Below are 25,329 nucleotides of genomic sequence, written 5' to 3'. Positions count from 1 at the left end.
GACTCTGCTCTGAGCCCCTCCCAAATGGCTGCACTCCTCACCCTCTCTCTAAGGGAGAGGCCAGCCACCCTTTGGAAGAAGCTCATTTCCACTGATTGCCGCTACCCAAACCTTGTGACCATAGATGAGGGTAGGGATGTAGATTGACCAGTAAATTGACAGCTTCGCTTTCACGCCCAGTTCACTCTTCACCATGACTTAGCGTCCGCATCACTGCAGACACAGCCCAAATCCGTCTGTTGATCTCCCATTCCCTTCTCTTGTCACTTGTGAACAAGACCTGAGATACTTAAACCCCTCCACTTGGGGCAGCAACTCGTCCCTGAGCCAGAGAGGGCACTCCACCCTTTTCCTGCTGAGGACCATGGCCTCAGACTTAGAGGTGCTATTTCTTGTGCCAGCCGCTTCACACTCAGCTGTGAACCACTCCACTGCGACCTGGAGGCAACTTCCTGATGAAGCCAGCAGGACCACATCATCCACAAAAAACAGAAGAGATTCTGAAGCTGCCAAAGTGGAAGCCTTCCACCATTTGGCTATGCCTAGAAATTCTGTCCATAAAAGTTATGAACAGAATCAGTGACAAAGGGCAGTCCTGGCAAAGTCAGCCTCCCTCGGGATGCTCTCGATGTTCTGATCTGATGATACGATTACACAATCGATCATCAACCTGTGACCTAGGGTGTCCTGGTGCTATGTGCACTTATGGACATCCTTTTTTCAAACATGGTGTTCGTTATGGACAAACTGTGGTTTGCACAGATGTCCAATAACAAAACACCATTCACGTTCAGATCAGGCAGGCCGCTCCTCCCAATCACGCCCCTCCAGCTCTCACTCATTGCCCACATGAGCATCCCAGTAGGATGATGGAGTCACCAGATGTAGCACCCTTGAGCACCCCGCCCATCGGCTTCAAAATGGGTGTGTCACGGTGTGTGTGTGTGTATGTTTTTTTTTAATTTGTTAAGGAAGACACCTAAAATACTTTAGTTTAAAAATAAAACATTTAATATATTAAAGAATCTGAAGAATTTCGTGTACAGGGGCAATTTGGTTTAGGCAGACACAGGCCTTCCCAACAGTCTGGCTGTGGCTCCCCTCCCCACAGAGCAAATACTCTAAGCTAAACATAACAATTTTCATACTACAAGCACCATCTGCAAGCACTATCAATTCAAAAAACAGATGGAGAGAGCCGTGGTTTAGACTTGGCCTTCTCAGATTGGTTTGTCCAGTAGTTGGTTCTGGCATCATGGCACAAGCTTCCCCAATCAGCAATAAGAGCTCTGAAAAAGAAACACGCCCTCTTGCCCTCACACGTTCCTAATCATGACATGGCAGTTTTATTCTACTTAGCAACAGGGAGCGGTGACCTGCACACACCCTACCCTCCTTAGACACAGACGTACATGTTTTGGCAAAACCTTTAAGGATAAAATAAACATTATTCTCTGAGACCGGGAAGGCCATAAATAAGATAAACATATTTCCCTTAGGCCGTGAAGTTAGTCTGGAGACCACTGGTCTGCCATCTGTCTGCTTTCTATCTAATGTATTTATTTAATTGTCCATTATTTGCTTCAGCCACTATTTAGTTATTTTAATTGAATCAGTAATGTTTAATCACTAGTCAAATTAAAATGATCAATAGTGATTGAAGTATTAATTCACAGAGGAGTGTACAGCAAATTCAAAATGACATTCATGTGATAACTTAGACTACTGAACAATATTTCTGTCCCTGATGAAAAGTGTTATAAATGTGATCCTGCTGTAAGTCACATATGAAAAGAATGTCATGGTCCTGGGCCGGTGGTCCAGTGTTTTGAGTATCCTTTTGTATAGTTCTGTTTTGTTGCGTTCTTCGGGTGGTGTTTTCTTAGTTTTTCTCACTGTTTAGGTTCTCAGTTGATGATTTCTTTGCGTTCTGTTTTTTCTTGGCCATGGTCTTCCTGTGTCTCTGTGTTCCTGTGTTTGTTTCCCCTCGTCATCTTGTCTTCCGTGTCCTGACCCTTTTCGTGTTTAGTCTTGTGTGGTTTTTAGGTTCCCTCTGTGTTTTCTAGGCCTCGTGTTCTGTTAAGTCTGCGTGTGCATCGTGGTGAGTCACTTCCTGTTTTATTTTGACAGTCTCGTGTTCCCTGTGCTTTGTGTTTAGTTTTGCTTCCCCTGTGTTATTAGGTTCATTTGTTTCACCTGTTGTTTCCACTCTCCCTGATTTCCTTGTGTGTATTTAAGCCCTCAGTCATTCTCTGTTCTTTGTTGCAGCATTAGTGTTTCCCCTTCTTAGCTGTGTGCCTCTAGTTTAGTGTTTTGTTTTTTTTCCCTTTTCCTCCCAGACTTCGTGAGTGTTTATGCCTAGGTTGGGATTATGGGTTTTTGTGTTTTTTGTATCAGTTAATCTGCAAATGAAGCAGTTTTAGCTTAATTCTGTTTTGTGCCCTGCGTTTGGGTCCACCCCTCTCCACCACACAGCCCTAAACGTGACAAAGAAAGCTTTCCATGCTATACCACATTAGGAGAAATCCTCTAAGCTCAAGGATATCTCCTATATTGGCAGACCTTTATGTGTCTTGTCCCTTTTAAATTCATCACATAATCTAATTTGCTGTGGTTTTTCAAACTTCTCCTTTGCGAATAGAGGGATCTTTCACTGGAGTTGTTGTTCACTTCATGAAGTTCTCATCTGAGCTTAAAGGCAATTTAGATATTTCAGTGTCTTTTAGACCAAAGGCAGTACACGCCAAAACAAGCCAGATGGTCTCATAAATTAAAATTAAGAGTCCTTGGAGGACTGTACTGTTTGAGTGTGTGGCCCTGGAGATTTGTGTTTGAACATGTATGTTGGCGCATGTATTTCAGCTAGCTGGCATAAGTTCAACACAGTATGTGGTTTGTTGCTCATTTTTTTTATTTACTGTTTGAGAGTGAAACTGTGCACACTTCCTTCAGTGTCTTTGTTGAATGAATGATGCATAATGGAATGCAGTTAGCTGTCTGCAGTGACTGGAATTTAAAAAATTGAGAACATGAATTTGCTCATATTTTTAAATCTGTGAGGTATTTCCACCTAAACGACTCATAAAGCTTTCCAACCAATAAGCTCAAAACAACAGGTCAAATACGTTCCTGTAGGAAAAAAAAAAAAATTTAATCTGATGAATTCAAACATCTGTCACTTTTTGATTTAGATGAACGTTAACTAATTGGCTTCTAAGTGAAGTCAGAAGTGGAGACTGAAGCTTGTTACATGCTTTGGGAAACAGAGACCCAAATTTTGTGTAAAAGGATTTTTTATGCAGGCTCCCCCAAGACCGAGCACTAAATGATAAACTGAAAAAGTATACTTAATTTTGCAGTCAGGTTATAGATCTGAGGAAAAACATTTTCTTCAAACTAAAATTCCATCAACAGCAAGTTTGAAAACCTCTCCTGTATGTCTGTATTCAAGCTTCAGCTCAGCTACTGAGAAGAATAGCATTAAAAAATAAATAAATAAATCATTGCCAACTTCTATATCCAGAGAGTTAGAAAGTATTAACCTGGCCAAAATCAAACTAATTTTCCAATTTTAAGCCTAACTCTGTAATGATGGCTGCTTTCATTCATTTTGCTATGAAAACTAAAACACCTCTCATCTGATACACTGGAACATTTAATTGCATGTGTCCTTGCAGGAAACTGGCAAAGTCCACCCTTGTGCTCGTGCTGGTGTTTGGCATCCACTACATTATCTTTGTTGGGATGCCTCATACATATCAGGGACCAAGCTGGGAAATCCGAATGTACTGTGAGCTGTTTTTCAACTCATTTCAGGTACTTTCTGTGTTCTTTTCAGTTATGCAAATGTAATAAGTGCTTCACATCCACTTTTTCCTGTGCAAGCTGCAGTGTGACACCAATGAATGTTCCTGGACTCTTATTTGTACTTAGAGTTTTGGGGATCCATCAGGGCAGTGCAACTTTGGTGCCAAGAATGACTGCATTTTTCATGGCCTGCCCACTTGGACTTAGTCATGGACCTGTTCCATAATATTTTAGTTCACTCTTTTCTTTTAAAAGAAAAAGGAAAAAAACATCACACAAAACCGTTTTGTTTACTTCAGTTTTCACATTTTGTCCACACTTTCAGCCTGTCAATCCAAGTGCTATTTAGCAGGTTAATGAGAAATTCTTAACTGTGCAACTCCCAAAGCTAGAAGGGAGGTCTACAATGAAGATTGCTTATTTACAGTGGTGAGCCTCCTTATTTCTGTCTCAAGGCCACAGGCATGTGTTCCATCTGCTGTTTAAATAAACCAGTGCTGTGTTCTGTAAAGCCACAATTACATACTGCAGAGCCCGTAGTTAAAGCAGAAAGAAAAACAGACTGCAATCATGTGCACATTCAACTTGGCAGTTTTTAATAATTATTCCACTCTTTCTAAGCCAAATCAGCAGGTGTCTTGGGCACTGACACTCTGCAAACATTTAACATGCATCCATTAAAAAAAAAAATCTATCAATTAACAGTATCACCAGTGCTCCTGCATTTTTAATATCAAAACTGTTAGACCTGTCTCAGAAGTCAAGAAGGGCATGACAGAGAATGTAGAGTTTATGGCGCTCCCAGAGATTTTTGCCACCTCACAGGCTCTAAAGAGTCAGCATGCTGAAAAGGCATTAATTAGCAGGTTGTTTACCTGCTTTTGCTCTATAGTGGCACTCAAAAGCATAGAGTTATTCACTATTTTTATTTATATATATATATATATATATATATATATATATATATATATATATATATATATATATATATATATATATATATATATATATATATATATAATATAATGACACACACACACACACACACACACACACACACACACACACACACACACACACACACACACACACACACACACACAGGTGGCTGTAACCTCTCTGACATCCATCCATTTTCTTCCGCTTATCCTTTTCAGGATCTTGGGGGAGGTTGAAGCCAGCTGTCATAGGGAGAGAGACAGGAGACACCCTGTACAGGTCGCCAGCCTGTCGCAGGGCTGACACAGAAAGACAGACAATCATTCACACTCACATTCACATCCATAGGCAATGTACAGGTGCTGGTTATAAAATTAGAATATCATGAAAAAGTTGATTTTATTTCAGTAATTCCATTCAAAAATGTTTATTTCTTTTAATTTTGATGATTATAACTGACAACTAATGAAAACCCCAAATTCAGTATCTCAGAAAATTAGAATATTGTGAAAAGGTTCAATATTGAAGACACCTGGTGCCACACTCCAATCAGCTAATTAACTCAAAACACCTGCAAAGGCCTTTAAATTGTCTCTCAGTCTAGTTCTGTAGGCTGCACAATCATGGGGAAGACTGCTGAGCAAAAGAGTGGGTGCGAACCTGCTCCGTCGATGTCCACATGTACACGCAAGAAATCCAGCAAGGTATGAGCTGCGAATCTGAGCAAGCTGCACCGTAGACACGATCCTACTCCACTCGGCCATGCGAGCAGCCCTTCTGCCCAAGTTGGAATAGGAATTTTGAATGTGCCAGATTCTTATTTTTGACCTCTTTAAATAGATAAAAGACTGGAATATTCCATATTTAAATCTATAAACATTTTTTGATTTTGTTTATAGTTATTGGAAAATTTGTAGAAGTTACACATGGGTAAACCTTTGAGAAAAAGAAAGTACAGTGTAAGGACGAGCACAAAACAGGTATAACAAAACTCAAATTGTTGTACTCCTTGTATTTATTTCCAAAATTATTCTTTTCATGGTTTAAAAACACCAGCTAAAGGAACCATGTAAAAGGATTCAAATTTGACATATAAAAGAGCAAAAGTAAAGAACATTATCATTACAAATATATATAAAATTGTAAATCTAAATACAAGTTATCAGTATGATCATTATTATCATCCTCACAATTAAACACAATATATACACATTCAACAACCAAGTAATGTCCAGTGTGAACAGGAAAAACAGTGATCAGCAGTAAAGGGTGTTACGTGGCAAGAGGGGCCGATTCCATGACCTCTTCTGGCACAGTTCCTGTTTCAGTCTGGAGCACGAGTTCTGGACTGACTGACAAGTCACCCTCATTTTGGAAGTCTGAGACAGGATGGTCGACAGCAGTGGTGGTTTCTGATATGGGCGACATGGGCAGCCACCCAGGTTAGGTTTTCATCTAGGGTGGCATGATCGCCCCCCCTTCCCCCAACGCATTGCGATCGCTGCAGCAGCGCCTACCATACTACGCCACTTGTGGGGTAATGGGCGCCCTCTGCCTGCTGTGTGGTGCACGTAGCTTTCTGAAAGGTTGTAACAGAAGGAAAGGTGCAGGCGGGGGATTCTTAAAGGGCCAAATTGTATGTTATTTTTGACATCAATTCATGGACCGGAAGTAGGGGGCGTGACTGTATGCGGCCCGCGGGCCGGGAGTTTGACACTGTTGACAGGAAAAATCTGGGGATTACATGTTAGTGTAACTAATTGGCATTACATAATCATCAAAATTAAAAGAAATAAACATTTGAAATATATCAGTGTGTAATGAATTAATACAAGTTTCACTTTTTGAATGGAATTACTGAAACAAATTAACTTTTTTATTCAAATTTTGTGACCAGCACCTGTAGATTCACCAATTAACCTAATCCTACTAACTGCATGTGCATGTCATTTGGACTGCAAGAAACCAGAATACCCCTAGAAATCCCCACAGACAATTAATTAAATTCAAAAGTGCATTCATCTAATATTAAAATTTGTTTGCTCTTGGTAATGTAAATAAACCATGATTGAGCTGCTGCATTCATGTTTTTGGACCTCAGCACAGCAAGAATCATCCCCAAACAATGAGGACATTAGAATGAGGGAAGCCTTTTGTTCTGAGGGGAAATGGAGAGACTATTTTGATACTGGCTACAAGAAAGTTATGTTTTAACTTACAATTACAAAACAAACAAACACAGATTTCATTTGTTTCTTTATAACTTGAACGTGTCAAGGACCCAGGGAAAAGAGTACATTGTTTATTTATAGTTCATGTATGACAAACTGTTCAATAAAGTTTTTTTTTTTTTTTTTTTTTTTTTTTTTAAAACATAGTTTTGAGAGATATTTGCAGACTGTCACGTTAATGTGAAACCTTTCAAATTAAAGCTTAAATTCTACATTACAGACACTTCCTGATTGCTTAATTTGTGTATAGAGGTGAAACTGCGTCAGTGTCCAAATACCTATGGATATGACTGCACTGGTTAAATAAAGGTTTAATGAATTTCAAAGTGAAAACAATAAATAAATGAACAAACTGTATTTTCATTACCGTTAGTCTGATTTCACAATGGATAAAGCCCGAATAGAATATACAAGGATTAATAATTCACATATGTTATTTTTCTGGAAATGACTGAGTCGTGTATAATTTAACACTTGCACGTCAAGAAGCTAACTCACTTTGGGCTGGCTAATTGTAACCTTTACATTTTCATTTCATGGATGGATTGGGATGGTCACAATTATCTTCTATAAATTACTCTTGATGACTGTCATTGGCAAGACCGCAATTCATTATTCAGTGACACACCTTTGATAATGACATTGAATTTGTTTCATAATTGAGTTGTGCCTAAATTTAAATGAGAACTTTATAATTATATGTGAGTGGGGTCGAGCACTTTCCTGGATATGAACTAAATTACTTAACATATGTTAACAGTGTTTATTTTTAGCCTGGCATGCGAATCAACAAACATGTTAATAAAATGTTGGTCATAATTTATGTCATTGTCTGAAATAACAAACTTTAAAATGCTTCAGTGTAATAAATAAATGAGACCTTTCATGGGAAAAAGTTTAAATGGACGAAGTAAATAAAATCACACAGGATTACACGTTAATAGTCAAATGTGTCCTAAAAATAATAATAGAGAATATAGCTGTTAAAGTTCACTATACAAAATTTATATTCTTTTGCTGTCTAAAAATTCAGTTTGTTTTCTCCGGCTGTCTGGGCTGAGATGATGCCATATCTTAAGTTAGAATTATGCTTGAGTGATTAAGTATTTTATAATAACTGACATAGACTACAGTCACATTTACTTAAGTTTTATTGAAGTAATCAACCATTTAATTACAATGGACACTCAGCACTAGCGAACTTTTGAAAGCCATGTAATAAAAGGCATTTCTGGTGAAAGAACTTATGAGCGTTTTTGTCTTTTCTCTAAGACCTCTGATTGCTAAGCAGTGTTACAGCATATATTATATAGCAGAGACAATGTGTAATTAACAAGAATTTAAAAAATAAGGAATAATTAGAAAAAGTGCCATGGTGTTACTGTATGTGTAGGATTTAGAGGACTGAAAAAAAAAGAAAAGACAATCATGAATGATGTTGTATGTCTTTAAAATATGCTCAGTCCTTGTAAGATGTTGGCAGCATCAACAAGGGTGAGCAAATTTGGCACAGTCTCAGTTTCACACAAAGTAAACCTTGAGTAGAAGTGACTGAGAGCTATTTGAAAAACATCATTTGGTAAACATGACTCATTATTCAGAATAGGAAAATATATCAAGTTGACAAAACTGTGACAGTAACTTAAGAGCACAGAGGTTTCACAAACAGGAAGTAAGACTCATTAATTTTGTTTACTTTGTAGGTGCATACTCTTTATGGCTGACGGTGACTGTGGCCAGAGGCATTATGCTTTCAGGTTGTCTGTGTGTCCATCCCAGTCTTGTGGACACAACATCTTATGAATGCCTTGAGGGAATTTCTTAGAATTTGGCACAAACTTTCACTTGGGATTCCAGGATGACATGATTAAATTTTAATTTGAACTCCAACTTGAGTGATCAGCAGAGGAATGCAGTATTTCTAATTTAAAGACTAAAGAATATATCTGTAGAGCAGGTTTAAAAGGGTTAAGAGACTCCGGTGTGGGACAGTGTATCAGCTTTGAAATCACAAAAGGTCATGTACCTGTTTTGTTAGCTGCCTGTGGGAGGATTGTTCTATTTTATTAATGAATGGATCCCCAAAGCACTGAGCCATGCATAATAATGTACAGCAAATTCCTTAAATCATGCCACAGATATAGGGCATATTTAATCAGCCAGTAGAAATGGTATGCTTTTTTTATTCCAAGAAATGTAAATTTTTATTTTTAATTAAGCTGATGTATGCAACTACGTCTGCTAAAGCAAAAACAAAATGGTGCTTGCGATGACATCCAGAGATGCAACAAAAACATAATTTTATGCCAAAATGAGTGCCAAAATTATACAGTGCCCCCTGATGGGCCAAATAACCCTCAGCTGCGTCACTTCATTCATGTCAGCATGAGCGGATTTATGTGAAGGCACAATATTTTCAGATAAACAAAACCAGCTCTATTAACAGCCATTAAAGAAACATAAATTAAACACACACACACACACACACACACACACACACACACACACACACACACACACACACACACACACACACACACACACACACACACACCTTTTAGTTCAGGACATTTTCAAATTAAGGTTAAAAGAAAGAGTTTCTGTTTGTTTTACATAATTTATCAGCTTTAGATAAAAAAAACCAAAGTTAAGCTACATACAAATGTAAAGCGAGATGCTAAGTGTAATTGTATATAATTGAAGTCTGGACAGGTGCTAAGCAACCCACAGGGCAAGATTAACCTGCTGGGAGGCCCTGGGGTGGAAATTATCTGCCAGGCTCTTACTCACCTCAGTTCCTCCAATTCTCTTTTGTATGCATGAATGCCACCAGGCTCCATGTTTGGTATGATTGGTTTTGCAAGTGACAATTAATTTTTAAAAATTTATTTGCAAAGATGCACCCAAGCACATTAGTGTAGTGATAAAGGCCTGAACTGGAATTTAATTTTTTGGAGTTAACCCATTGCCCTGGTGTCACTGTATTGGAAGGCCTGGATAAAGTTTAGTCACAGTGGAACTTTCAAGGAGTATGACCTCTGTTTACTAATGACACTGGGTGTTTTGGCTTTACAAAGGGCCACAAGGACAGCCCACCTGCTTTTAGATATCTGCTTACACTATATTGACAGAAATATTGGCCAATACTCTGCTGACCCATTAACTGCAGGGTTCCAAAAAAAGGCAAGTTGGCATCTTGAGGATTGAACTGCAATAAAGACATTTTTTTTAATTTTGTTGTTGTGTCACAGCTCGACAGTATATTCTTATTAAAGCATGATAAAATAATTCGGAGGCGGTTCTTCTCTTCTTGGTTTTGTTTGGCATATAGACACTTTTCCTATATTCCCATAATTCATCATTGCCTTAAAAACTCCAGTTAAAGTTCTGTCATTGGGTGAAGCAGAAACAAAGGGTGAAGCAGGTCAGAACAGAAGGAGCCAGATACATAAAACTTTTATTTTAATTAGATTAACACTATTTTAAGCAAAGCAATACTAATTAGTTATCTGCATCAGCCCTGTTGTTTTAATAATTATTATTTGTTTTGTACTGTAGATCAAAATGGTATTTGATAAAAGATATCTTAAACATGATTTGAGTTCACAACTTATATTTCCATTTTTCTTTTCAGGGCTTCTTTGTGTCAATTATCTATTGCTACTGCAATGGAGAGGTGAGTAGACAGTGATTTCATTGTACAAAAAGGCACACACACTTCAACACTTGATTGAAGTACTTCAAGTCACCAGTTTTACTCTTAGAAAGGGTTCATCAGCTGCTGCCTGTCAACATGGCGATGCTTCAAATAATATATACTCAGTAGTTTTTACTAAATCATTGCCTAATTACATGGTAATACAGCTGTCTTTAAAGTTTTTATTTTGATGGCAGCTATGCAGCTGCAGAGGTTCATGATGCATCCGTCACAATACGGTATTGTGTTGATGAAATGTGCCCAAAGATAAGAGACAGGCATAAAAAAAAACCTGACAAAGTACTCAAAACACCTTTGTGGTAATGTAGTTCCTCCTACAGCTGGTGTCAGGATCACATTTTGCCATGATGACACACTCAGACACACAAACAGACTCACAACATGAAAACAATTCCAGCCACGCTGATGCAGCTGGTGATATCTTCTACAAAGGGTTTAATTACTCCAGTGCTGCATGTAATACACGGTCAGGCTGATGAAGCATGTTTTTCTCACTTCATCTGCCATATCTGCTGCCACATTATCTGACTCTTTATTATCTCTGAACCGAGAGTTCAGTGCTCAGCACTCTCGGTTCAGAATTAAAGTTTCTATTTCTGCCACTTTTATCTTTACAAAAAAACCCAGTCTTTTTTATGCTTTTTCCCCCCTTTCCTTTCGTGGTCCTCATTATCCAGTGGTGCACTCAATTTTATTCTCAAAGGCCTTTCAGAGTCACAAGAAACTAAACAACTCCAAATTAAACACATGGTTTTTATATTCTATTGAATAAAAGCTCCATAAAGCAATTTGTTATTTTGTTATGAACAGTGAGCCAAATGACTCGTAATGTAAAAGGGTCTCAGCCAACACTTAGAATTAACACCCTACTCTGCTGCCCCATGGAGCTTGAAGTCGCTCCTAATGCACTGTTTTAGTCATTCAACCCACGCACTTCGTGTATAGTTGAATCTTTTTCATCTGCCTGCATATAGGGAAGTGCAGGCAGCTATGTCCAAGTATTTAATACCAGGGGATGCATAAAACTATAAATTCACATCAAGGACGGTGTGTGTACACAGAAAGGCAGAAGACTGCATACACCCTCTCGTTATCAGCATTATAAGTCAGTTTATTTTCCTGTACTGAGGGGTGGAGAAAAGAAAATGTGGATTATTTTGTTTAGTTTTAGTACTGGAATTGTGAATGGAAGAAAACTACTGAAGAAAGAAAAAGAATCAACCATGACGTTCAGAACAAACCAAAACTACACTATAAAATGATCAGTAGTAATAATAATAATAATAATTATTATTAATATTATTATAATTAATATTATTATTAATATTATTAAAATTAATATTATTAATATTATTAAAATTATTATTATTAATAATAATAATAATAATAATAATGACAGAACTGAATTAATTACACTAAACTATTTGAAAAAAAAATCTAGAATAAATGTGAAACAAGATTCAGAAAATTTCCACTTGCTTTTTATTTATGTGAAGTTCTGCCTCACCTTCTTTGACTTTGCTTGCTTTACAAAATGTGTGTGGCTGTGGTCCAACAAATATGTTTTACTGCACATTATTCCTTTAAAAAATATTAAGTTAGATGATTAGAATCAGGCTTATGTTTGATGGTTGGATAAATGTTTGTCAAATGTCCATTTCTTAACTGCTTATTCATCTTTGAGTCACACAGCCTAGTCCAGCTACCACTGGGCGAGATGCAATTTGCATCCTCAACAATTTGCTTGCACATCACAGGACTAACACAGAGAGGTAGATTTCCACATGCATTGACATTCACACCTGCAGCCTATTTAGAATCACCAGTTAAACTAACAAGCATGTCTTTGGACTGCTGGACAAACTCAGAGTACCTGCAGAAAAACATGTTAAAGCATATCATTTCCACACAGGAATGTAACCAGCAATGAGATTGGAATCAGGATCCTGCAGGCTGTGCAGCCACTCTGACATTTCAATCACTGTAAACAAATGGCATTTGCAAAAGCACATTAAATTAAGATATGAATGATATCAAATGCCTCTTCTGCATTTTGCAGGTTTTTGTAATAAAACTTTATATATTTACAGACTGTTTCTCCATCCCCACAGGTCCAGACAGAGATAAAGAAAACATGGACACGGTGGAACCTTTCCTTTGAGTGGGAGGGCCCAGTTGTCTGCGGCCGCTACCGTTACGGGTCTGTGGTTGTTGGTCTCAACAACAACAGCACAAGCAGTCAGTCCCACCTGGCTGCTGCTGGGCCTTCCACACGCTCCACCACACTCGTTTCCAGCCGTGTTTATCGGAGCACAGGTCCCCCCGTGATCAGCATGCATGCCACCCTCCCAGGGTACGTAATCAGTACCTCAGATCCATTCATACCCGAGGAACCTGAGGACAGCGGCCCAAAGCGGGGGGATGATATCTCACTGAGGGAAAATCTGCCTGTTTTAAATATGAGCGGAACAGCTGACGATGAGGAGGAAACGCTTGTAGCAGACATCTAATGTCAAAAGAGATGGCAGAAACTGTGCCAAACCATTTACTCTCATGTTATTCAAACTTTGAGGAGGGATGCAAAGAGAAGTCAAAAGTTTGAGAAATGGAAAAAAAAATTGTCCTGATTATTCTTAAGAACTTACATGAACATTTTATAAAAGACTGTAAATTGTGAAGAAATTGTAACTATTGTCATGCCATACTGTTTTTACTGCCAACGGTCACCAAAATCTTAACTTTTAAAATTCTACACACAGAGCCTTTAAGAAAACACTCTGATGATGGTGAAAAATGAAGAAACATCAATGCTCAATTATAGTTTGATAAAGGAAGTGAAGCTGAGTGGCAGCCCAACACATCACAGCACAGACTGCATTGGTAATAAATGCTGTTGATGGCAGCCTGTTCACACATGAGCATAATTTGTTGGAGCGCAAGCAGGCGGGCTGATAAATGGTTCAAGTTGGCAAAGCTGCTGCTGCGCCAGCCCCTTTATCTAAGACAGTGGCTTATTAGATTCAGAAATTTCTAAATGACAGGAGATGAGGTGCTTTTGAATGCCTTGAGTTTAAAAAAAAAAAAAAAAAAAAAAAGACAGGAAAAAAGAAAACTTAAATAATTGACTAAAAAAAAAAAAGTTTTTCTCAGGGAGGGCAACACCATAGTGCTCTCTATTGCCTCACAGCTACTGGAGATTAGCTTGAAAATACGCTGTAGCATGTATGACAGTGGCTGTCTTACTTCATGGAAATTTATTTCAGCATGTCTATAGACTGTACTTTTCCTGCTATCACCTTGATTGTACAATATATCACATGAGTGCCACATCTGAGGATAATAATAAGCTGCAGCAGAAACACTCACACAGAAATGTTAAACTAGGTGTTAAGGATTGGGTGGTAAAGGGGAAAAAATATACAATATGAGCAGCTTAATAGCAACAGAGGGAGAAAAAAAAAACTCAAAGAAAATTGAGCGTTGTTCTTGTGAACGTGTTCTCTAAATTTGAACATATGATTGATGTTTTCTTCAAATAGCTACAAGCTTCACATAATAGACAATGGGCTCTATTTTCCTGCAGGTGTAAAAACAGCAGCTGTGAAAATGCTTAGACACGTGATCACAAGCATAGTTATGGCTTTAATATCACACTGAACTTTTCCTGAGTTGCAACATTTGTCCTTTATCTACCTCGAATTGTTGCACGTCAAAAGAATGTAGATCAAAATACAGTGGATTTCCTTTTCTTTTTTAATCAATAACAGTGATTTTTTTGTTTGTTTGTTTCATTTTAATGGGACAGTCAGTTGTCCTAACCCTCTATGGCTTGAATTTTATTGATATTTTTGTTGTTGTTGTAAGGGTACCAGAATATCAGAGTTTTCTGGATATAAACATGTGGTAGATTTAAGAGAAAACAAGCGAGTTCTTCAAAATTTTCATTTATTTTAACAATCTGGAAGCATTTAATCCAGCAACCAAATAACTCTGTGTGTGTGTGTGTGTGTGTGTGCGCGCATGGGTTAGTATGTTGCCACTGTAGGCCTGTGTGTCTGAATGTGACATTGACTATTCTGTGTAGAACTATGCTGCTCAAAAAAAATTAAAGGAACGCCCTTTTAATCAGAGTATAGCATGAAGCTAGTTAAACTTCTGTTTAATATTGATCTGGTCAGTTAAGTAGCAGAGGGGGTTGTTAATCAGTTTCAGCTGCTTTGGTGTTAATGAAATTATCAACAGGTGCACTAGAGGAGCAACAATGAGACAGCTGCCAAAACAAGAATGGTTTTACAGGTGGAGGCCACTGACACTTTTTTCCCCCTCATCTTTTCTGGCTGTTTTTTCACTAGTTTTGCATTTGGCTTGGATCAGTGTCACTACTGGTAGCACGGTCTCAAGAGCATGGAGGAGATTCCAGGAGACAGGCAGTTACTCTAGGACAGCTGGACAGGACCAAAGAAGGTTCTTAATGACAGAGGGAATGACAACTGTCCAATCAAGTTCTTTCCTTCTATAAAATGTTCTTGCAACAACTTACAGGAAATAGGCACAAGTTCATATTATATTATAGACTATGGGTTGACTATTTTTATATGCTACCACTGGGTGCTCTCAAAACATGAGCCCAATCCCTACTGCAAACACATCTGTTTCAGATGATCTGCGTATTAAATGCTACAACTGCCTGATAATTTAATCGTTTGAATTAAGTGTGTTGTAACAGGGAAGCACCAAAAAAACCCAAAACAAAGCAAAACAAAACAAAACAAGGTTCCAAGGACCAGAGATGAGAAGCACTGCTTTAGTATTATTACACCCTGGGGCAATAAACCAGAAAATGCTGTTTTAGTAAAAAAAAAAAAAAATTTAAATGAATATACTTCTTCACATAATTATGCACATAGTTCTAAGATTATATTTATTTCACTTTAAACAAATATAAAAATGATTAGTCTTAGTAACTGCCACTGCATCAGTTCCTGAAAGGATTGCTCCACCCTCAGGTCAAAGGTCAAACCTAATTCTACTCCTCACTTTCCTGAACAGTAAATGGACTAGTTCATATATAGCGCTTCTCTAATTGAGCACTCAAAACGTTTGCATTCACCCAAGCACTTCCATATGTAACTACGCTAAGTGCTTATTATCTAACAGAGCAACTTGGGGTTTAGTATCTTGCCCAAGGATACTTTGGGATGCAACCCGGAATTGAACCACCAACCTTTCGATTAATAGGTGACCTGCTCTACCTACCGAGCCACAGCCACCCTGCAGTGACATGTCTTGTCATTAAATACAAAATTAAATAAAAATTGCCATTTAAACAGAAGTTAACCAAGAGCTGGCTTTAGGGTTTAAATCTTTGTATTCAGTGAAGATCCATCTGTTAATACATTCCTGGAAAAAGCTGTGGGAAATGTCAGCTTTTATGCACCTCATGCAACATGTTTTCTGTACATTATCTCTAAGCTATTTTTATTTTATTTACCTCATTGATGCATCAAAATACAATGTGTTTGAGCAAACTTTTTTTTTTACCAATAACAATACTGATGAGTGTAGTCTCTGCAACCTATTTCAGCTGTGTGGCAGCCATAAACAGTATAAAAGATGGACAATTCTGCTGGCTACAGCATCATTGATGGTTTGTGAATTCTTGTTTTGATGTCTTGAAATGAGTGTTTTCACCATCTTGGTGCTTTGAAATGTGATGAGTGATGGGTTGATGTGACTGATAAATTTTTTGCTCACTGGTTAATGCCTCATCAGTCACAAATTAGCCAGTGAGCAACCTCTGGATAATCCTCCTAACACACAAAATATTACAAAAATGACTTATTTTATTAGTATGACCTGAAATGGGTGACTGAGCCCATCAACTCATCAGCAAAGTGTTTACAGGACTCAGGGCTGAATGCCATTTTCTCACAGGCTTCTTTAGGACCAGAAACCTTTTTGCAGCCACATGTATCGCCCCCTGATGGTGATTAAGAATAATGCTTGTTTAAGTCAATTCCATTTTGGCTTCACTTTTCAGATCTGGAAGCTACAGCCATCTTTCATACTGTCTGGTCTGTAGTGGTGGCAAGCATTTCTCTCTCTTTATTATGAGATATAGGTAACTGTACACTTTACTGGCTAACCATAAACATAATGTGAATAAAAAGCATGGGCTTTTGAGCAGAGAAGCTGATCATGTTGGCAAGTCATGTAAAAATGTAACTGGTGAAAAAAAGGAAAAAAAAAAAAAATCAGGTTTGACTAGTGATTCTGTACATTCACTTTTTGTGAATAATTTGAAGTTGTGGTTCTGTCAATATTTTTAAGCCCCCATCAAAATGAATAACTGCCCAGATGTGTTGTCATTATGGCAGCTGAGTGGCAAGACTTGGACAGTCTGTGGAATATAGTATGTTTTGTGTAATTTATTAAATACCTGTAGCCATCAAATTCAGCAGGAATGACAAATGAGTCCTGATCTGAGCAGACGAATGCTGAATCATGTCAGGAAAATTATTACAGCTAGTTTTCATTTTGTCGCTTTCAATTATCTTTATAAAAACACATAAATAGCTCATGTGCGTGGAAATAAAGCCGTATAATCAGCCACAACACAAAATGATCTATCCACTGTGCCCAGAACAAACTAAACATGTTGGTGAAAATATTTAAGCAATTTCACACATGAGAAGGTAGCACATAAAAAAAAAAAAATGTTTTTTTTTCAAATTTATTGATAGGACTGAAAACACCCTCTTAGTGAATTATGGACACACACTCTCTACTCTTGGATGACAGCTAATGACTCACAATCCTCAACTCACAAATCCTGCTGACAGCTGACAGCATAGGAATCTTGGATTCAGTGATACCTGGAAAATGAGAGGCTGAATGCCTCATACTAATATACTCACCCTAAACTGGACCTCGCCGTGCTTGGTTAGTGAATGTCGTCACAAAACCACAAACATTTGCTTGGCGCCCTGTTGTGTTTGCACAAAGATTTTGCTTCCATTTGCATCCTCACTGTTTTTCAGGACAATAGAGCCCAATGGTCACCATTTACAGGAGTTTCTAACCCCGCTGTTAGCTTATTTCTACTTCCAGGAGATGACCTCATGTAAGAGGAGGATGCATTGTGATGATCAAATGCTGTATGTGCACAAGCTAATCATGGTGAACTACTATAATGTGTGTTCTTGTGCAGTCAGCCCACTTTATGAAAAAAAGAAAAAAAAAAAACAGTCATGTATTTTGTGAAAACAAACCTACCTTTGAGCACAATAGAATGTATCCAGAATTATTTTTGTGTCTTTTCACTGAAGTTGAACTCAGATTTTCACATGCATGGAAAAATTCTGTGCTTCTGTTTATCATTTGTAAAAACAAAGCCAGTAGCACACGCAGATTTTTATGGCACATCAGAAAATGGTTGTGAAATTAAAAAGTTGTTTTTTTGTTTTACAGTCAATGAATGTGTTGAATGTGAAGGTCTGCATTTGGCAGCAGTTTAGCTGTTGTGTCTTCTTTGTGCATGCTTTGCATGTTTGTCAGATCATTTGATGAAGTCATTAGACACAAAATAGAATATTTACCGTGCTTTTGCCTCACCTGCTGTAGCAAAACTTTACATGAAGGGATTCTTTTAAATCTTGTCTGTACATTTGCTTAATGCATTTGACTGTTTTTCTCTGTAATACTTTGGGCCTCCCTTTACGTTCGCTACTCTTCTCTCTGTTAACGGCTAATAAATGCTCAGTGTTTTCTGCAGCTGCATCTTTACTTTTTTTTATATCATTGGTGTTCCTTTCTCTCTGTCTCTCTCTCTCTCTCTCTCTCACACACACACTCACACACACACACACACACGCACACACACACACACACACACACACACACACACACACCTATAATTAATCCAATAAGTGTTTTGTGTGCTCCATCATCTAGGAGTGCTGCCAAATTATTAAACAGGATTGCTTTGTTTTACTCGTTAGTTCAGACAGCACACTAGTTTTAGTGAGAGTTTAACAGGTGGTTAAAAGTCTAGAATTCATGCCATGCTAGAAAACTTAGCAAGTTCTCAGTTGGAAATTCTTAGGTGGATAACCAATATTATCCAGTGGTATTCAAAGGGGGGATGTGAGAACCTAACAGTTTTGACTTATGAGTGCTGCATGGAGTCATTTGGGCAGAACCTTTGCTGTCCTGTACTTATCAGTTGGGATGCACAGGCTGGCTACTTGTTAAAATTCAATGCCTTTTTTTTTTAGAAATGACGTTTGAGCACATTAGTTAATGGAGCTGGTCTGAGTAATAAAGTATGGATTATTTCTTTGAACCAAAAAACAAAACAAACCTAACAAAACACCCTTTCTAGCATTGTTTAATACCCATCACACTGAAGTAGCATGCCCTAAACAACCTCCTGCCTCACTTTACAAGTGCATTATATACTCAAATACTCATTATGTAGAGGACAAGATTATAATTAGCCTCATGTCGCTCGAATAGAGACTATGGGTTATGCTTTGCGAGTCAACCATTATAAAATGTGAAATAGTAGTGCATTAGCTTAGATGTACCAATTTGTCCTCAGACACCTTATATTGAGGATCAGATCATGCATGTTTTGCAACAGGTACCATCATCCCTCTGACATGTTGAGATTCATTCTTTAAAGGACAGCCACTGTCTGTCTTTCAAAGATTATATCACGGGTTGCAAGTTGCTGCCTGAGAAGTTCATTTAAGGACTGTCTATGCTTCAGAGATTTCTTTGAGTGACAGCCAGCTCTTCCAAATTAAGTCATTCAAGAAAATGCATCATTTGGACAATTACGTGTTTTCCTCTTCTCTCCATGTCTCCACAATTAGGACTCAGCAGTATTAGAGATACACCACCATAATTGGATGCTGGGTGAAGAAACAAAGTTTTAAGTGGCCTGGTTATATAACCAAGTGTCACAATAGGTTGTGATATAGTCAAATGGATTTTTCTGTTTATATCTTTATTGAAGGTATTTAAGTTATGCGTCACTTTTTCGCACATCTCACTTTCCACCTCGTTCCATTTTGCACTTACTGTGTGGAAATAACCTTCAGTTAAGCACTGAGTGTAGTTGTTGATAGAGCCTTTTCCTGAGAGGGTTGTCAGTTTGAGCCTCGGCACTGGCAAAGCAGCCACTTCAGGACTGGTTGTGGTCTTTCAGGTAAAATGAAAATTTGGTAAAAATCAATCATGCATCATCTATTTACAAATGCTAGGTAAATTTATCTGCTGTTGTCTTGTCACCATTTGTCAGAGAAAACTAAACGATCCATTTTGCCAGACTAGGCTGCCAAAAATGTGGTACACCCTCCAATAGTACTTCCAACTCAAATACATTACTTGGAATTTGGTGACTGTTAATAAATGTAAAAAATTGTCCATCTATCCATCCATCTTCTTCTGTTTATCTGGGGCCGGGTTGCGGGGGCAGCAGCCTAAGCAGAGAAGCCCAGACCTCCCTCTCCCCAGCCACCTCCGCCATCTTGTCTGGGGAGACCCCAAGACGTTCCCAGGCCATCCAAGAGATATAATCTCCCCAGCGTGTCCTGGGTCCCCAGGGCCTCCTCCCGGTGGGACATGCCTTGAACATGTCACCCAAGAGGCCCAGGAGGCATCCTAGTCAAATGCCTGAACCCCCTCAAATGGCTCCTTTTGATATGGAGGAGCAGCGGCTCTACTGTGAGCCCCTCTCAAATCGCCGCACTTAGGGATAGGGTGAGGAGCTTCGGAGGAAGCTCATTTCTTCTGCTTGTATTCACAATCTCATTCTTTCAGTCACTGCTGAAGGCTTATGACCACAGGTGACGGAAGGGACATAGACTGACCCGTAAATCACTTTCACGCTCACCGCCTTCTTTACCACAACAGACCGCTGCAGATGCAGCCCCAATCCCGCTCCCTTCACTTGTAAAAAATTAATTATTAGTGTCATTATTTACCATGACACTACACAATGGTTGTATGTGTGTGATACAACTTATCTGTACTTTCAATTTATATAATTATACTGTGCAGTTTACTTTGTTTTTCCACTTCATTTCAACACCATGCTGCTTTTATATTGTGGTGTGTCATACAGCTGTGCTTAACTGCAGCCACAGCCAGAAAAACAAAAGGATAGCACCCACACTCAAACAGAAGCTTTCAAACAAAATAACAACCCACTGCAGTCATTTGCCAGCAGCATGATACAGTATGTGAACCTTGTTAGAAAAGATGTGCTTAATTTTAAAACTAAACAGCTGAAACCTGTCATCATGACAGTCATGGGCTTTTCAGATCAAATTCACAGCATGCTGCTAATTTAGTGGACACTGCACACATTTTGACAGTGCATGAGGACATTTTACAAAACACAAACATACCGAAGTTGTTGAGAATGAGCTTACAGTTGCTTTCCCTCAAGTACTTTTTGTTGTTTTATATAAAACCATAGTATCAAAATTTTAGGCACAAATATCAAATTAGATAGAATACAGGATTTTTTTTTTTTTTTTACAGAAATATTTAGATTATCAAATAAACTCTCAATCCCAAAAAGATTTTTTTTTTTAAAAACCACCATAATTTATCCACTGTGTGAAACTATCCATTGTAGCTCCTGCTCCTTCCTAACAGCTTTGTTCTGATTGTCTGCCCTTCAGCTGACATGTGCAAACAAAGTGGTGCTTGAGGGCACCCTTGCCTCACTGTGGAGGAAAAGCAAAACAAACAAACAAACACCCCCCCACAACCCCGGTAAAATGACTAAAAGCAAGATGAACAAAAACAGTACAAAGGGGGATACTACAAATGAATGTCAACCTAACAATGGTTAGCTGGCTTGACAAAATCTAAAACCACAATCAGAGATGAGGGGTATCTCAGTGCATTGATGCAGATGACAGTGGTTACCATCTTTGTTTTTCTGCCTTAGACAACATAAAAAAGGGACATTTGTCATTTGACTACAACGAATATAAAAAATACAAGTGAAATGCAGCACGTTTGCTTCAAATAAAATCAATAATACAAAATTGGTAATGAGATTTGATAACCAGAAGTGCACAGAATGATAAAATGATATTAACAAGTTATTTTACAGCTCAGTGTGCTCTTGGTGCTGCTGTTTATTTCTAAAAAAAAGGTACAGCTCTGAAATTTACATTTCATTAATGGTATAAATTGAAACATTACAGGTCATTCACTGTGTTAAAGTCTGACTGATTCCATAACCTAATGAAGGAAACCACTTTACTTTGTCACCAGATCAAAGGGAAATCAAGCATATTGACTGAATGGGTATTCTTGGTGATAAATATCCTGCAGTTGTAAATGATCGGTTTGCTAATCTGTGTTCTAGTAGATGTCAAAAGGTGAGCTGCAGGTGACACCCTGGACCCAGAGAACAACAACTAAACCTATGGCCAATTAAGTATCACCAATCAAGGTAACAAACATGCCTTTGGACTGGGAGGAAACCCACGCAGATACAGTGAGAACTGGCAGAATGCCTTCTTACTATGATGTGACAGTGCTAACCACTGGACCACTACCAATTACTTTGACAACTGAAGGGATAGTTCTCCCTCGCTCAGTTTAACCTCAGTACAATATCTGACGAGTCAAGTCAGCATCAGGTTTTAATTGGAAAATTGAAAAATAAATATAGGATCTCATGGCTTCAGGCACATCAGTGAATTATCATGTCAAGTGCTTCTTTGTTGCATTTATGGAATTGTATTAAAATCATTATTTGAATAGTTCATCTTCACACAACAGGTAACTAGAATAGGCTGCTGTGCTCCAATCAGTAATGCCTTGCAGAAAGACTGCAACTGATTACCCCCACTGTTTGTCAGAATAACAGCCTGCATCAGATTTGCTGTACTGGAAAAATACATAAAAATGTTACAAACTTGTGAAAAAAAAATCTGAATAAAAGCAATGATTGTTAATGAATTAAATCTATATTTATATGAAAATAGTACACACACGCACACACACACACACACACACCCCAAAATGTTAGTCTGTTGTTTCAAAGTGACTGTATGGTGTCTCTCTTTACCCATTTGGAAAACTGTGTTGAGATAGATGTAGGCTTGAAACAACAAATTAGTAGGCAGAAATGAACAAATAAGGTTTACACTGACACTGTACGGACAGAACTAGTGGGCCAAACCTCTTAATCAAATTCAGGTATTTCATTTAGTCCTAATGTCAAGGGTGTATAAAAATAAACTAGTGAGGCAGTCTGCCTTCAGAAACATTTGTGAAAGAATGGGCTGATCTAAAGAGCTTACTGAATTCAGATGTGGTACTGTAATAGAAAGCCCCCGTTACTGTCAGTTTCTGAAATTTCTTTCGTCCTAGATATTCCACGATCAACTGTAAATTGCATTATTGCAAAGTGGAAGCATTTAGGAACGACAGCAACTCAGCCACACTTGTGGATTTAGAACATCATAAAAGCTCCTGTCGGTGTAATGTGTAGAGGGCCCTATACTTTTTTCCCCCTACACTGTATTTGTGAGAATATTACAACACGCAGTGTACCACTAAAACTTTTGGGTAAGTTTGTCTTTGTTGTTGACAAGAATGGTGATTAAAAACAAATGTGCCAAAGTAAAATTTGTTTTTTAGAAATGTTGCAAATGCCAGTTGAAAACCAACTGAACCATTCATCACGAATTGAGATTTTAATGAAATAACTCATTTTCAGTCTGTGTTTTCATCACTCCTGTGTTGCCTAATGCAAGTTTATCTTGTTAATAGGCCAACTGTCAACAATACAAACATTTTTCCAGTTATGTTGGCACAGGTGAAAGCGCTGATTAAAGAAGCAATAAGTCTGACTAGTTGAAATGGGCCAAAATGGAAATTCTAAAACTCTAGAAATCAAAGACTGAAGGAATAAAGCAAACCACACACACACACACACACACACACACACACACATACGTGTTTTCGTGAAATATAAGGACGTATGACAAAAATAGGACAAATGGGAACGTGCCTTTCCAAAGGTTCTAGAGGCCTGAGAATCAAATGGTTTTTGACCCATGCTCTCAGGAAAGCAGTCATCTATTTAGATTTTAGCTAAAGCCATATTTTGGTCAAACCTGATTTTTATGCGACTTATGGGGACATTGTCAGGTTTATGTGACTTATGAGGACTATAACCTCTCACACAGTTATTTCATGTCTAAGTGAATTGTAAGACCCAGAGATACACACAATTTTTTCGAGTATACGTGACTTATGGAGACCAGATAACTACAGTGTCAGTATTTGCAAGATGGCCTGTTTGAAATATCTGCATAAGAAGCATAGCTGTATATTCATCACACTCGCCAGTCAAGTAACATTTGAAATAAATCAGATATTTGTTATTAGAAGATAGTAAATCTGAGCTGTTCTGGGACTTAAAAGAGACATAGTCTAAGAATATGGTAAGTCTATTGTTTAATCGTTATTGTACGGCATTTATGAATGTTGTAGATGGCATTCATGTGGAAAGGGAGGAAAAAAAAACAAAAAAACTGACTTTCTTGAGTTTTTCCTTTTTTTAATTGCTGGTAACAAAAGTAAACTGAAACAATAAGGTTTCTTGAACATTGTGCTATTTTAAAAAAAAGATAAATAAAATTACATGAACAACTAAATAAAGAACTGACAAAACTGAGCACCTTACAAAAGCAGAGAATGAAAATAAAATCTCCTACCACTGATAAAATTGCACCAGAGTCAAGTTTAGGAGTTTATAGTTCTATTTATTCATCCTCCTTTTTAATGCTACGATTCTGTTGTGTATGTAGTATTTTATTCCAGCCCAGTCTCTGTCTTTTAGAGCTACTGGTTCTGCCTGAAGGCAGGCATCACAGTCCCTTTTACCTGGTACCTTGCACCTTGTTATGAAATGTAACATATGCCGTTCGACAGCCTTCACTTCATCATCTGTCCACTTGCTTCTCACCTTCCCAGCTGTCATATATGCAAACAAAATAAAATGTCTTTACTGAAGAATAATGATGATGAAAAATGTTTAATATAAGATAATCTAGATAGAAATGTGAATATAAAATGCTCTTTTTACCTTGCTTTTCATTGGAGCATTTCAAAGATGTACCCACAATAATTGCTGTGTCCTGCTGTGAATCTGAAAAGATGGAATATGTATCATAATAAATATACACATCTTTAAAAAGAATACTATTTTCATAACACAGGGGATATAAAAAGTCTACACACCCCTGTTCAAATGCCAGGTTTTCATTATGTATTTAAAAAAAAAAAATCACATCCAGATAAATAATTTCACAACTTTTTCCACCTGTAATGTGACCTATAACCTGTACAACGCAACTGAAAAAACAAATCTTTCAGGGAGGTGAAGTTAAAAACACCTGAGATAATGTGGTTTTATAAGTGTGCTCACCCTTTTATAACTGGGGATGTGGCTGTGTTCAGATTTAACCGTTTACATTCAAACTCATGTTAAAATTGGAGTCAGCACACACCTGTCACCAATTAAAATGCCTCTGATCAACCCAAAACAAAGTTCAGCTGTTCTAGTAGGCTTTTCCTGACATTTGTGTA

At 37.9% G+C, this 25,329-nt stretch overlaps 2 protein-coding genes across 2 annotated transcripts in view; one reads left to right on the top strand and one right to left on the bottom strand.

Annotated features, from left to right (window-relative positions):
• pth2ra (parathyroid hormone 2 receptor a) overlaps positions 1-13,205 on the top strand; it is a 79,423-nt gene extending 66,218 nt beyond the window's left edge. Inside the window, exons 11-13 of the mRNA XM_030758117.1 lie at positions 3,678-3,816; positions 10,612-10,653; positions 12,807-13,205. Of these exons, the coding sequence (XP_030613977.1) occupies positions 3,678-3,816; positions 10,612-10,653; positions 12,807-13,205 (580 nt within the window). The remainder of the gene's footprint in view (positions 1-3,677; positions 3,817-10,611; positions 10,654-12,806) is intronic.
• A 10,452-nt stretch (positions 13,206-23,657) lies between these two features.
• LOC115800635 (uncharacterized) overlaps positions 23,658-25,329 on the bottom strand; it is a 30,166-nt gene continuing 28,494 nt past the window's right edge. The window contains exons 9-10 of the mRNA XM_030758116.1: positions 24,827-24,889; positions 23,658-24,714 (exon numbers count right to left, since the gene is read on the bottom strand). Coding sequence (XP_030613976.1) covers positions 24,500-24,714; positions 24,827-24,889 — 278 coding nt within the window. The 3' untranslated portion in view covers positions 23,658-24,499. The remainder of the gene's footprint in view (positions 24,715-24,826; positions 24,890-25,329) is intronic.

Source organism: Archocentrus centrarchus, chromosome 21 (assembly GCF_007364275.1).
Source record: "Archocentrus centrarchus isolate MPI-CPG fArcCen1 chromosome 21, fArcCen1, whole genome shotgun sequence".
Classification (NCBI taxonomy): domain Eukaryota; kingdom Metazoa; phylum Chordata; class Actinopteri; order Cichliformes; family Cichlidae; genus Archocentrus; species Archocentrus centrarchus.
This window is presented reverse-complemented; position numbering and strand designations above follow the sequence as displayed.